Source organism: Rhipicephalus sanguineus, chromosome 3 (genome assembly GCF_013339695.2).
Source record: "Rhipicephalus sanguineus isolate Rsan-2018 chromosome 3, BIME_Rsan_1.4, whole genome shotgun sequence".
Classification (NCBI taxonomy): Eukaryota; Metazoa; Arthropoda; class Arachnida; order Ixodida; family Ixodidae; genus Rhipicephalus; species Rhipicephalus sanguineus.
Genome location: NC_051178.1, coordinates 43,569,543 through 43,582,657, shown reverse-complemented (window position 1 = coordinate 43,582,657; position 13,115 = coordinate 43,569,543). Strand labels below are relative to the sequence as shown.

The 13,115-nt window shown below is 51.3% G+C and overlaps 1 protein-coding gene across 1 annotated transcript in view; it reads right to left on the bottom strand.

Moving 5' to 3' along the window:
* Positions 1–13,115, bottom strand: part of LOC119385426 (ATP-dependent translocase ABCB1-like) — a 132,463-nt gene that overhangs the window by 66,838 nt on the left and 52,510 nt on the right. The window contains exons 11-12 of the mRNA XM_049413986.1: positions 8,574–8,702; positions 6,895–7,140 (exon numbers count right to left, since the gene is read on the bottom strand). Coding sequence (XP_049269943.1) covers positions 6,895–7,140; positions 8,574–8,702 — 375 coding nt within the window. The remainder of the gene's footprint in view (positions 1–6,894; positions 7,141–8,573; positions 8,703–13,115) is intronic.

Genomic DNA, 13,115 nt, shown 5'->3' with positions numbered 1-13,115 from the left:
GTCGGGAAGCTTCGCGAACAATGTGGCGCGCTTTGCGCTGCGCGTTGCTGACAGTCTTGGTGGGTGTAGCTTCAACTAATGAAACATAAGACGCGCGGCAATGCCCCCCTCTGAAAAAGCATCGTCCCGATGCTTAAAAACAGAACATGAATACATGCAATACTAAAGAAAACTAATAAAGAAAGCAAACAGAGTCCTGTGGTGCGTTAACGTGCATAGTACGGTTTAAGGCGCACCACATGCACGACCTCGGGTCGAGCTCGGCGCCTCTGAGAGTTCATGATGCCGTCGGGGACAACCTCGTAGTCGAGTGCGCCGAGACGTCGAAGTACCCTGTACGGTCCGAAGTATCGTCGCAGAAGCTTCTCGCTCAGTCCGCGTCGTCGTATTGGTGACCAGACCCAGACACGGTCGCCGGGCTGGTACTCCACGAAGCGTCGTCGAAGATTGTAGCGACGGCTGTCGGTGTTCTGCTTGGTCTTGATGCGCAGGCGGGCGAGCTGTCGAGCTTCTTCGGCACGTTGTAAGTAAGCGGCGGCGTCGAGATTTTCTTCGTCGGTGACGTTCGGTAGCATGGCGTCGAGCGTCGTTGCCGGGCTCCGTCCGTAGACCAACTTGTATGGAGTCATCTGCGTCGTTTCTTGTACGGCCGTGTTGTACGCGAATGTCACGTATGGAAGGATGGCGTCCCACGTCTTGTGTTCGACGTCGACGTACATGGCCAGCATGTCGGCGATGGTCTTATTGAGACGCTCGGTCAGGCCATTGGTCTGCGGGTGGTAGGCGGTTGTGCGGCGGTGGCTCGTCTCGCTGTATTTGAAGATCGCCTGAGCTAAGTCCGCAGTAAAGGCGGTACCTCTGTCTGTGATGAGGACCTCTGGGGCGCCATGACGCAACACAATGTTCTCCACGAAGAACTTGGCTACCTCGGCCGCACTGCCTTTGGGCAAGGCCTTTGTCTCGGCGTAGCGGGTGAGGTAGTCAGTTGCTACGATGATCCACTTGTTGCCGGAAGTCGACGTCGGGAACGGCCCCAGTAGGTCCATCCCGATTAGCTGGAACGGCCGGTGAGGTGGTTCGATCGGCTGCAGAAGTCCCGCTGGCCTAGTCGGCGGTGTCTTCCGTCGCTGGCAATCTCGGCAAGTCTTAACGTAGTGGGTGACGTCGGCAGCAAGGCGTGGCCAGTAGTATTTTTCCTGTATTCTGGCGAGCGTGCGGGAAACACCGAGGTGTCCAGCCGTCGGGTCGTCGTGTAGGGCCTGGAGGACTTCTGGTTGCAATGATGAGGGCACGACAAGAAGGTAGTCCGCTCGAAGTGGCGAGAAGTTCTTCTTCAGGAGAACGCCGTTCCGCAAGAAAAACGATGGCAGTCCTCGCTTGAATACCTTCGGAACATCGGCGGTCTTGCACTCGAGGTACTCCATAAGGCCCCCAAGTTCCGCGTCGGCTCGTTGCCTTTCGGCGAAGTCATCGGCACTTATAGTTCCGAGGAAGCAGTCATCGTCGTCGTCTTGCGGCGGCGCGTCCACAGGGGCACGAGACAGGCAGTCGGCGTCAGAGTGTTTTCGTCCGGACTTGTACACGACGGTAATGTCGAATTCTTGCAGTCGTAGGCTCCACCGTGCGAGGCGACCTGAAGGGTCCTTCAAGTTAGCTAGCCAACACAAGGCGTGGTGGTCGCTCACAACTTTGAAGGGCCGGCCGTAGAGGTAGGGGCGAAACTTCGATGTAGCCCAGATGATGGCCAGGCACTCCTTTTCTGTTGTGGAATAATTGATTTCTGCCTTTGATAGCGACCGGCTAGCATAACTGATGACCCTTTCCAGCCCGTCAGTCTTCTGCACGAGGACGGCGCCGAGTCCTACGCGGCTTGCGTCGGTGTGGATTTCCGTATCGGCGTCTTCGTCGAAATGTGCTAGTATCGGAGGCATCTGAAGGCGTCGTTTAAGTTCTTGAAATGCTTCGATTTGCGCCGTTTCCCACTTGAATGGCACGTCGGTCTTCGTGAGGTGCGTTAGTGGCTCGGCTATTCGTGAAAATTCCTTGACGAATCGTCTGTAGTAGGCGCACAAGCCGAGAAAACGGCGTACGGCCTTCTTATCGGTGGGTGGCGGGAAGGCAGCGATGGCAGCTGTTTTGCGCGGGTCCGGGCGAACACCATCTTTGCAGATCACGTGACCCAAAAACAAGAGCTCCTCGTACGCGAAGCGGCACTTTTCAGGCTTCAGGGTAAGTCCGGAGGTCCTGACTGCTTGAAGTACAGCTTCAAGGCGCCGAAGGTGTTCGTCGAAGTTTGAGGAAAACACAACGACGTCGTCCAAGTACACGAGGCAAGTCTGCCATTTCAAGCCGGCCAGTACTGTATCCATAACGCGTTGAAATGTCGCAGGTGCCGAGCAAAGACCAAAGGGCATGACCTTGAACTCGAACAGGCCGTCTGGTGTTATAAAGGCAGTCTTTTCTCGGTCTCTCTCGTCGACTTTGATTTGCCAGTAACCGGTCTTCAGGTCCATCGACGAAAAGTACTTTGCGTTGTGTAATCGATCCAGGGCGTCGTCTATTCGGGGAAGGGGATACACGTCCTTCTTCGTCACTTTGTTCAGGCGACGATAATCGACGCAAAAACGTAGAGTTCCATCCTTCTTCTTCACTAGCACCACGGGGGATGCCCACGGACTCTTCGACGGCTGGATGATGTCGTCGCGTAGCATTTCGTCGACCTGTTTCTTAACTGCCTCGCGTTCTCGCGTCGAAACTCGGTACGGGCTCTGACGGATTGGTCGGGCACCTTCTGTTATGACGCGATGTTTCGCGACTGGGGTCTGTCGAATTCTTGACGATGACGAAAAGCAGTCCTTGAATTGCAGGAGCAGGGCTTGAAGCTGGTCTTGCTTGTGCTTCGGGAGGCTCGGGTTGACGTCGAAATCTGTTTGGGGATCTCGATCCTTCGAAGCAGGTTCGGTAGCATCGAAGAAGGCGAAAGCATTGCTGGCGTCCACGAATTCGTCGATGTAGGCGACCGTCGTACCAATGTTTAGGTGCCTATATTCGTGGCTGAAGTTTGTCAGCACTACCTTTCCTTTGCCATCGCGCAGCTCGGCTATGCCTCTTGCGACGCAAATCTGACGGTTAAGAAGCATGTGCTGATCGCCCTCGACGACGCCTTCCAGGTCTGCTGATTTCTGAGTGCCGACGGAAATGATGACGCTGGAGCGAGGGGGAATGGTGACCTGGTCTTCCAGCACATTCAAGGCGTGTTTCCCTGGCGGCGTGTACGGTGGTAGTGCTTTTTCTGTGGATAGTGTTATCGACTTGGATCTCAGATCGATGACTGCACCATGAAGGCTTAAGAAGTCCATACCAAGAATGACCTCTCTCGAGCAACGCTGCAGGACTACGAAGTTCGCGGGATAAATCCGGTTGTTAATGGTGAGTCTCGCTGTGCAGATTCCCTCCGGTGTTACTAGATGACCTCCAGCTGTCCGGATTTCGGGGCCTTCCCAGGCTGTCCTAACTTCTTCAGCTTCGCGGCGAACGGTCCACTGATGACAGAATAGTCGGCTCCGGTGTCGACAAGAGCTGTGACGCTGTGGCCGTCGATAAGGACGTCGAGGTCGCTAGTTCGTCGTCTCGCGTTGCAGTTAGGTCGTGGCGTGGGGTCACGGCTACGTCGGTGTGTTCCTCTGCTTCCCCGTTGCGTCGTCAGGTCTGCTTCGGTCGGCGATGTTTCATCGGCAGGGCTCTGTCTGGTTCGCGTCGTGTCTTCAAGGGTTCGTTGTGGCGTCGTCGTCGGCGGCGGAGGATCTTCGATGTTTCGTCGTACAGCAACCGCACCTCCATCGGTTGCTGCCCTTAGTTTTCCGGATACGGGCTAGGCGACCGGCCCCGGAATGGGCCAGTGTACTGGCGGCGTTGGGGAGAGGCGTAGCGGCCTGGCGACGGCGATCGGGAAGGTCCTCGGGGGGTCCACTGCGCTCCTGCCAGATAGTCGGCGATGTCACGTGGTCGTTCACCCTGCTGTGGACGCGGCGCGTCGATGGCGAACCCACGCAGTCCCATCTGTCGGTAGTGGCAGCGGCGGTAAGTGTGGCCAGCTTCTCCGCAATGGTAGCAGAGTGGGCGGTGGTCGGGGGCGCGCCAAACGTCGGTCTTCCTCGGCGTGTATCGTTGGCCGGCTGGCGGGCGGTATGACGTCGGTGGCGGCGGCGGTGGTGCCTGGCGGCGGAACTGCTGGGGCGGCACGGCGTTTTGACTTGGTCGAGGAGGGGGGGCGTTGCGTCGGGCTGCAGCAGCATATGTCACTGCTTGCAGCTGCGGCTGCGTTGACTCGGGGGTGCCCAGAGACTGCTGGATTTCCTGGCGCACGACGTCGGCGATGGAATCTACTTGAGGTTGCGGTGAAGGTAGAATTTTCCGCAACTCCTCTTGCACGATTGCTCGGATGGTCTCGCGCAAGTCGTCGGAGCCGAGGGCGTGAACAGCTGCGATGTCTTTAAATGCGCGGCGATCGTACTGCCGGGTGCGCATCTCGAGCGTCTTCTCGATTGTTGTTGCCTCCGCGAGGAATTCTTGGATGGTCTTGGGTGGGTTTCTGATCAGTCCCGCGAACAGCTCCTGCTTGATTCCTCGCATGAGGAAGCGAACTTTCTTCTCCTCGGGCATCTCAGGGTCTGCGTGGCGGAACAGTCTCGTCATTTCTTCTGTGAAGAGTGCCACGTTTTCGTTTGGCAGCTGCACGCGGGTTTCGAGCAGAGCCTCGGCCCTCTCCTTGCGAACGACGCTGGTGAATGTTGCCAGGAACCTGGTGCGAAAAACGTCCCATGTTGTCAGGGTTCGCTCTTGGTTCTCGAACCATGTTCTAGCTGCGTCCTCCAAGGCGAAGTAGACATGCTGTAGCTTGTCGTCACTGGTCCAGCCATTGAAAAGGGCGACTCGGTCGTAGGCTTCGAGCCAGCTTTCCGGGTCTTCGAACGACGATCCGCGGAAGGTTGGCGGCTCCTTGGGCTGGCGGAGAAAGATTGGCGCAGGCTGCACGTGGTCGGTCATCGTCGCTGTGGTCGATGTTGAGATCTGCGGCTGCCTGGGTTTTTCGGGAAGGAGCCCGTGCTCTGGCTGCAGTCCCTTCTGCCTGCGGCTTGTTCGACGATCCGGGATTTCCTTGCCGTCGTCCTCGTCGCGGCTTGGGCTTGGGTCAGCGCTCCGCGGTGGCGTCCGGATCATGAAGCAGCACCTCCACCAGATGTCACGTGGTCGTGACGTTGACGAAGGCAGCAGACAGCACGTCAGAGATGAAACTGTTTATTTGGCCGAACTTGTGGCCGGGAAATTGAAAAGCAATACACTGACAGCGGCGAAGAGAGCGTCGACCGTCGATCAACTGACTAGCGGTCAAGCGTGTCGGCTTTTATACAGGCGCTATCGAACTTTCCAGCGATATCGCTGGTGGCGGCGTTATCTCTCGACAAAGCTGGAACATTCGCGGGCGGCGCGCAATCTTAACAAAACGATCTACAATGGTCGGGAAGCTTCGCGAACAATGTGGCGCGCTTTGCGCTGCGCGTTGCTGACAGTCTTGGTGGGTGTAGCTTCAACTAATGAAACATAAGACGCGCGGCAATATGAAGACGCGTTTGTGCAAATTCGGTAGTACACCCCGAATTAATGACATCCGCAGGAACACATGCATGACGCCGTTTGTGACCACCTAAAGCTTCTGTTTCGGCCATTACACATGACGCGAAAGGAATCGTGTACACCCTTCCAACACCCATACAAAAGGGTGTTAATACGAGCTAACACCCTAACACCCCATAAAATTTTTGCTGAACACCCTTTCTTTAGGGTGTTAAATTAACACCCTAATTGAAGGGTGTAGTCAATAACACCCTAAGGGTGTCCGTCTGGCGACAAACCGTTTTACACCCTTAAGGGTGCAAAAATGTTTAGTGTGCATGCTTCGAAAAACGCCGCGATAGTGCACTCATCAGCGCTGAAAACACAAACTTGCAAACAGCTCTAAAATTGCACAGCGATATCCATCTAGCGGAAAACATATCAAGCAAACAGCAAACATTAGATAATGTGCTGCCATCTGTGAGGCATTGTGAGAAACATGTCTCGACTCTAGCGCAGGGAAGTGCTTTAGATCGAAGGCCTGTACCACTACTATAGATACATCGCGCGCACACGTGTGTGTGTGTGCGTGCGTGTGCGTGTGTGTGTAACAACACACATTAATAAGTATGCACTTAGTGGTTGAAGTGCGCACTAGGGGCCGGATTTCGCTATCGCGTTGAACTCTTAAAGGCGAAGCTTAAGGGTCCCCAATTTTATTTCCTTGCTTTATTTTCAATCATTTGCCAGTTTTTGATGTGTACGTTTTCCCAGCATGTATTGCATAGACGACATGTGACCTACACGTGGGGAATTTTGTCACATAATTAGCAGTTGAATGCGAACGTCTTTAATTTTTTAATTGTTGAACACGCTTGGATGGTTTGCTTGGAGCTAAGAACAGTGGGCTGACTGTGTGTTTACTGGGCTACCTTTCTTAGCTTGTGAGAAATTGTGTGCACATGCGTTATGGCGTGCACAGGCGTTACGCCCGTCTAGAGTTAGGGCGACAACAAAACACACAAAATATGGACACGTTCCCGGCGTTAAAACAGTACGGGAAATTAAACGATCCATAGGACCAAAATGGAACAAGGGGGAAGGAAGTTGCATGAGTTGTATAGTTTCAGTTCCTTTCTTCATCAGTTTACCATTGTGACTCTATTGTGTCCATATTTCCTTTTTTTCAGGTATACGCTGCGACGGCCACATGGCCACGGCTAGTGTGTTTTAGTGTGACCAAACGCCGAGCGCGGATATTGAGCGGCGCCAGTCACGTACCTGGAACATGTCTCCGAGGAAGATGGCGTACACGGGTATGCTCAGGCCCATGACGAGCGAGCAAATGCATCCAGCGACCATGTACCTTCGCTCGGGTCGCGTCAGCTCGCGCAGATGGACGCTCAGCGAATCGCACTCCTTGGCCGGCTCGGGTGATCGGGCTCCGGTCAACGCAGCTTCGCCGCCATCCGTCTTCTTGCCGTCACTTGCTGCAGCCGCCCTCATCAGATTCTCACGGCCCGACTGCTACGACCGGGCGATGCATTTTTCGAGACTTCGTTTTCAGGAAACAATCACAGCACGTCACCAATCGCGCTACGCGCGTGCACGTGTATATAACTTATGAGCGTATTTATATGTCTGGACACTGAGGGTACACAACGAATGCTAGGTGGCAAGAGATACACCAACTCTAGTAAATGAATCTATTGATAAATCTGCGTGTTTTCGTTTTTTTATTGGGACGCTTCTCCTTTGCCACCAAGATCACCTTAGACCCTGAGAGACAATGAAGGGCAACATTGCCGCTAATTACCGTGCGGCATTTAGCCCGTCAGTATAACGGTGCGTTATAAATACAGTATACTACCATCAATCTTTTCCGCGTTCCAATGGAACGGAGCAAGTGGGGCAGGACCACTTACTGCGCACTGCAAGTCTATTGTATGAAGAGAATACGGTGAGAATTCTTAAACTTTGATTACGCAGCAGTACTGGTTGTATCGGCAAGGTATGCCGGTGCGATTTCTCGGTTGCCAAATACTTCTATACGGGCAAGTTTTTTTTTTTTTTTTTTCAGCGACAGAACAAACTCAACGCGCCATCAGCAGCCAGATCTTGGTGCATAGCTAACTCAGTGTACGGAAACACATGCAGAATAGGTCGCCATCAGGCCACTTGCTCCTGCTTAACTAGGAAGGTTACAATTTCTTGTCTGACGTGTATTTTTTAGTGTACATCTTTTTCTCGAGATGGCTGCTAAATTGCGCTGCCAATTTAAGATTGGTACAAATTGCGTGTAGAAAATTCCTTGAATCTGACGTGGCTGTCGTTCAAGAAAGTCGTGCATCAAAGAACGCGCTTGTTTGGAGTATACTAAAAAATCGGAAGGGGCCGCTTTCCTGGCGCATAGTGTAGCTTCAAAAATCACGTTTTTTTCTCCGAGCATTGCTTTTCACGGATCCCCCAATTGAGAACCACGGCCTTATGCAATCGCCTAAGACAGTGACTGAATGGCGGAAGCCATCTTTTTTTTCTCATTCGATGTACTGATCCTCCCTCCTCCTCCTCCTCCAAAGGTTCCTGAAGCTAAAGTGGTTTTGCACTGGCTCCAGCATCGTAGGCCTTACAAGCGTTCTGCACCTTATAAGGTTTTCACAGCCCTACGTGATCAACCCGCTTTTGACCAAGCGACAATGTCCTGCGATGACATCACAAACTATGACGATCTTTGTCATCATGATGACGTCACAAGGTGACGTCATGTTACATAGAAGTCATGTTAAGTACGCGGACTGCACACTCACGTTCACTTGAGTATAACATGAACACTTTTATTAGTTGTTTCTTGCGTCATTCGTGTTGACGGCGACGCCATTGTTGCTGTGTATCCTCAGAGAGAGAGAGAGAGAGAGAGAGAGAGAGAGAAAGACGCGATACTTGTAACCATGTGCACGTACATCACCCTGCTGCAAGTTCTTGCGCAGGAGCGGCTGCCGGAGCTGCGCGAACGGCAGCGCGCGGACGCGGCGCATCATCGTTCGACTCCGGGGTGGAGTCAGGGCCCCGTCGTCCTTCTGCGGGGTCATCTGCGTCAGACAGCAGAAGCGCATGTCCTCATCAGGTATCAGGTAACATCGCCAGTCATATTCGCAAGACCGGTCGATTATACAGAAAATCATAGCCGCATTCCTCAGCAGTCAAAGAGGTCACGGTGGACGGGATCGTGGTCAGTGGCAATCCATATTCACTTACATGTTTCTGATATGCAGGACATATGTAAAGGAATACACACGCACTGCTTAAGGCACGTTCACACCGGACGCGGCGCACGCAAGCGGGCAGTGAGGGCGCGCGGCTGTTCAGACCGACCGCGTTACCATCTGGACGCTCCGCAACGCGGACGGAGCAATTCACCAATCGACGGTGGGCGTGTCGCCATCTTGCGTCACTACGCAATACTGGGCGCACGCGTCTCGGCCCTGATTGGCTGCGGCCAAAGCGGCCAACTTTTCCGCGCGGAGAAAATCGGTCTGCGCGCGATCCGGGGAAGCCGCCGCGGATTTTCCACTTTTGCGGAAAATAACGGATAAACAATGCGGATAAACAATTAAAATATGACGTGCAATTACTACTTGAATGCATCAAAGTTGCGTGTGTCGACCACTATCTTGAAAAATGTCCTAATATTGCACCTGCACTCCTTTTTGTATTTGTATGCAGGGGTGGAAGCGGGCTTGAATGTTTTGGAGCAGCTCAGGGAGCAGGAATAATGCTGTTTTGGAGCAATGCAAGTTAGTTTTGGAGCAGAATTGTAGGGTCAAACATCATTGTTGTTTAATTTTTTTTATTTCCAGTAAACACAACACACACACACACACACATTATATATATATATATATATATATATATATATAATATATATATATATATATATATATATATATATATATATATATATATATATAATATATATATATATATATATATATATATATATATATATATACAGTAGAACCCCGCTGATACGTTTTTGAAGGGACCGTAGGAAATAAATGTAAGAGACGGGAAACGTAAGATCCGAAAAACAGGAAAAACGGCAAAATATTTAGTGGTACAGAATTTTATTTCAATTCTTACGAGCAGTACGAAAATTGGCGCGCTCAGCCGCGATCTAGTCGATGGATAGAAACGCAGAGCTTAGGACGGCCTCATCCACAGAAATGTAATCAACGTATGTGATTTTTTTTAACACCAACAGCTGTAGGTATCAAAGAACTAAGCACACGCAATCACGACCGGCGCGGCGAGCCCGACAGCGAACCGCACACACAACCATGCGAGCTCCAATCAGCTCGAACTCCTCCCGTTCTCCGACAAATAACGATGATGATGAATCTACGCCAACGCGATGGCAGAAGTGAATGCCAATCTCAAAGGCCTTGCTTTCGCAAGCAATTACGTCATACACGCCATGTTTGTGCAATACAAATCTCAAAGGCTACGCTTTTGTCAATAGTAAATGCCAATCTCGAAGGCCATGCTTTTGTTTGCATCAATTGAAAGATTCTGTTGCTTGCGCCTCTCATGCGGCTAATATTACGGTCAAACGAGGCCAAGCTGCGTGAAAATGCACCATGGCCGCTCTCTTTGGTAGTCGCTCGGTCGGCTCCGAGCGCACTTCGCGACGTATCATACGGGAACGGTCCGCCATTTACGACGTAACAGCGGGGTTCCCAATACATTGTATCCTATGGCAGCTATGCCGGGACCGACGGAAAACGACGTAACAGCCGGGCAGTGAGGAACGTAACAGCGGGGTTCTACTGTATATATATATATATACGCGTACGTGTTATGATTAAAACATCACAGCTGTGATAGAGGAATGACTCAGGAAAACGAAATAAGCGATGTTTTGAATAGCTACACTTGACTAGACCGAGAAATGAAAAACGTTCATAGTAATGACCGTTTTTCAGCAGCGGCGTTTTTGCGCCGCGTTTGCCGGGTTGCTACAAATTGGTGAAAAGCCTACGCCGGCTTCAAAAAGTTCCTTCGAAATGCGCGGAGGTCAGCGCCTTCTGGATGCATTGGAACAAACCAAACAAACACGGGTCTGCACCCTAAACTCCGCTTGTCGGACGAGCGGGCGATGCGCCGCGCGAGGCGTTTTCTTTTCTACTTCGAGTAGGAAGAAGCGGCGGCGCGATTTTCAGATGGCGTACGTCAAAATGACGCGCGCGACCTTCCGACCAAGCGTCAGTCGCGCATGAAATCAAGCCATTCTGGAAGCAACAGCGAGATGTCGCGAAGGCGTTCGTCAAAAGACACGCGCGTCCATCGAAACGCGCGTAAATCGCGCCAAAAATTGCGCCACGAGCTTCCACCTTTGCACTTCAAGTTCCCTTCCAAGATTTGTCAATTATTGGTGTCGGTTATATGCACGCAAATATGGTACTTGAGGTGCGATGATACTAGATGCTGCAAGCGCACAACTTGTATCCCGTGGTTCTGTTTTCGTACCACCTAACATTTGTCTTTCAAGTAATAAACGTTCCAAGTGTCTATCTTGTTCTTTTTTGTATATTTCTTCACTGGCTACCTCATCTACCAAACCACACACAGCAACGGCGGCGAGTGGCATGTCATGTTGTGCTGCGGATGGTACGAGCTACAGCGTACTCGACCACGAGCCGAGCGCAGGTTCTGACGAGCCAAAATCGAACAACGCGACCGATCGCACTAGCGAGACTAAGCTCGTCGCTGCACGAGGGCGTTTACATGCTGCATTTATAACTTCTAAGGGCTTATGTGCAATGCAACAAATTCTGCCCATTGAGAGGCATGCTCTCGCTAAAATAAAATGGGTTTCGGAAATGGTCCAACCGACTTACACAAACCGAAGCCCTGCGAGTGGTTTCGCGGTTGGTAGTGGCTTCATTGACCGAAAATGAATAAAACAAAGTTTTCGTTCTCATGCAGACTTATGACAAAATCCATATTACACACTCAGCTATAGAGCGGTTTCCTTAATGCAGTTTCTAAATAATGGTCGCGCTTTACGTCCGCGGCAGCTGCTCGCACTATCCTCATGGCTTCGCATCAAATTAAATATTCGCAGTAAACAGAACCTTTTCGACATTATAAGCGTCAACGCAGTCACTTTTATTCATGTTCGCAATCCCAGGCCACGATGACAGCAACCGCCTCGTGCGCGCAGCGCGCCAAAAAACTTCGTTGCCGCCGGCGTCACAATCGAAATATGGCCGCAACCCCCAACTCACTTTCTTGTAGCTAGCTCCTCAGAACACAGCGATATCCATGCGCATCGCCATATTTGCATCGCGCGTCGCGCCATCTATCGCACACGCGACGAAACATGCGCGGACTGCCACGCCAGCAGACGCTACACAGAGCAAACGTGAAACTCCCGAAACTCAGCCCGTCGGAGAGCGTGTTTCGCGTCTTTTCTAGCCTGGACATTTTCGCTGATTTTATTGACACATCAAGAACATCTTGCTCATGCAAGTCCACAATGTATACAGTACGTGCTGAGTGGGCTGCGGAAGCAACCTCGTCAGATACGTACGCTGTTACATTTGTAAAAAAACGTTCTCGCTGTAGTACGCGTGAATCGTAATTGCAGTGCAGCTCGCTAAAGAGTGAAACGATGTTTTGTTGCCCCATATTACAAGTTGTGCACAAAGTTTTGTGAAATCTCATCATTTCAGCATGCATCGCGTAATAATTAGAGTACGCTTTAGGGGTAGTTTCGAGGAACGTAATTTTTGCTTCACGAGCGCTCATACAATAATGCGTCTTGCTCACAAAAGCGTGCTATCAGAGAGTATATCTGCAGTATCGTTCAGCGATCCCTTTTGGAAGCTACCTGTGCGATTTTATTCTTGTAACGATGGTGCTTTACGAGCGAAACTGTGCTACTCTTAGTTAATCAGTTTAGCTACGCCTGCGACGTAAATGACACTGGCCCGAGTACTGTTTACTTACGTGCCAATATATATGTATTATGTGCAGCTGGATGATTCGTGTCTAAATAAATTTGGGGACAGCAAACACTGAAATGAAAGCACGAAATTCTGGCCAGCTGTTGAGGAGCACCATGACATTTATTACCTCTGAAGACGAAATCTCGAAGGCGTGGATGTCATCAAAAGCACTAAAGCTTAATACTACGTTGAAAGTGGCAAAGCATGCCGATTACTTGTGCTTGAAAGCACTAGCTTGCACTAGATTTTCGTCAAAGGAAACGCTCAAAGGTATGAAGTGCACCCCCACACAAAGCTCGCGCCTGCCTTCAACCCAGCTGCGTGTAACGCAAATTAGGTTCGCAAAATGAAATAGGTGGGCATCACACTGCAGAATACACGCAGTTAGTGTACTTACTCGCGCATTTTCCCTCGGCCCCTAGTTTTTTTTTTTTTTTTTGCTTGAATCACAGTTATCCACTCGCGGCGAAGCTGAAAACACCGCACTGGCAC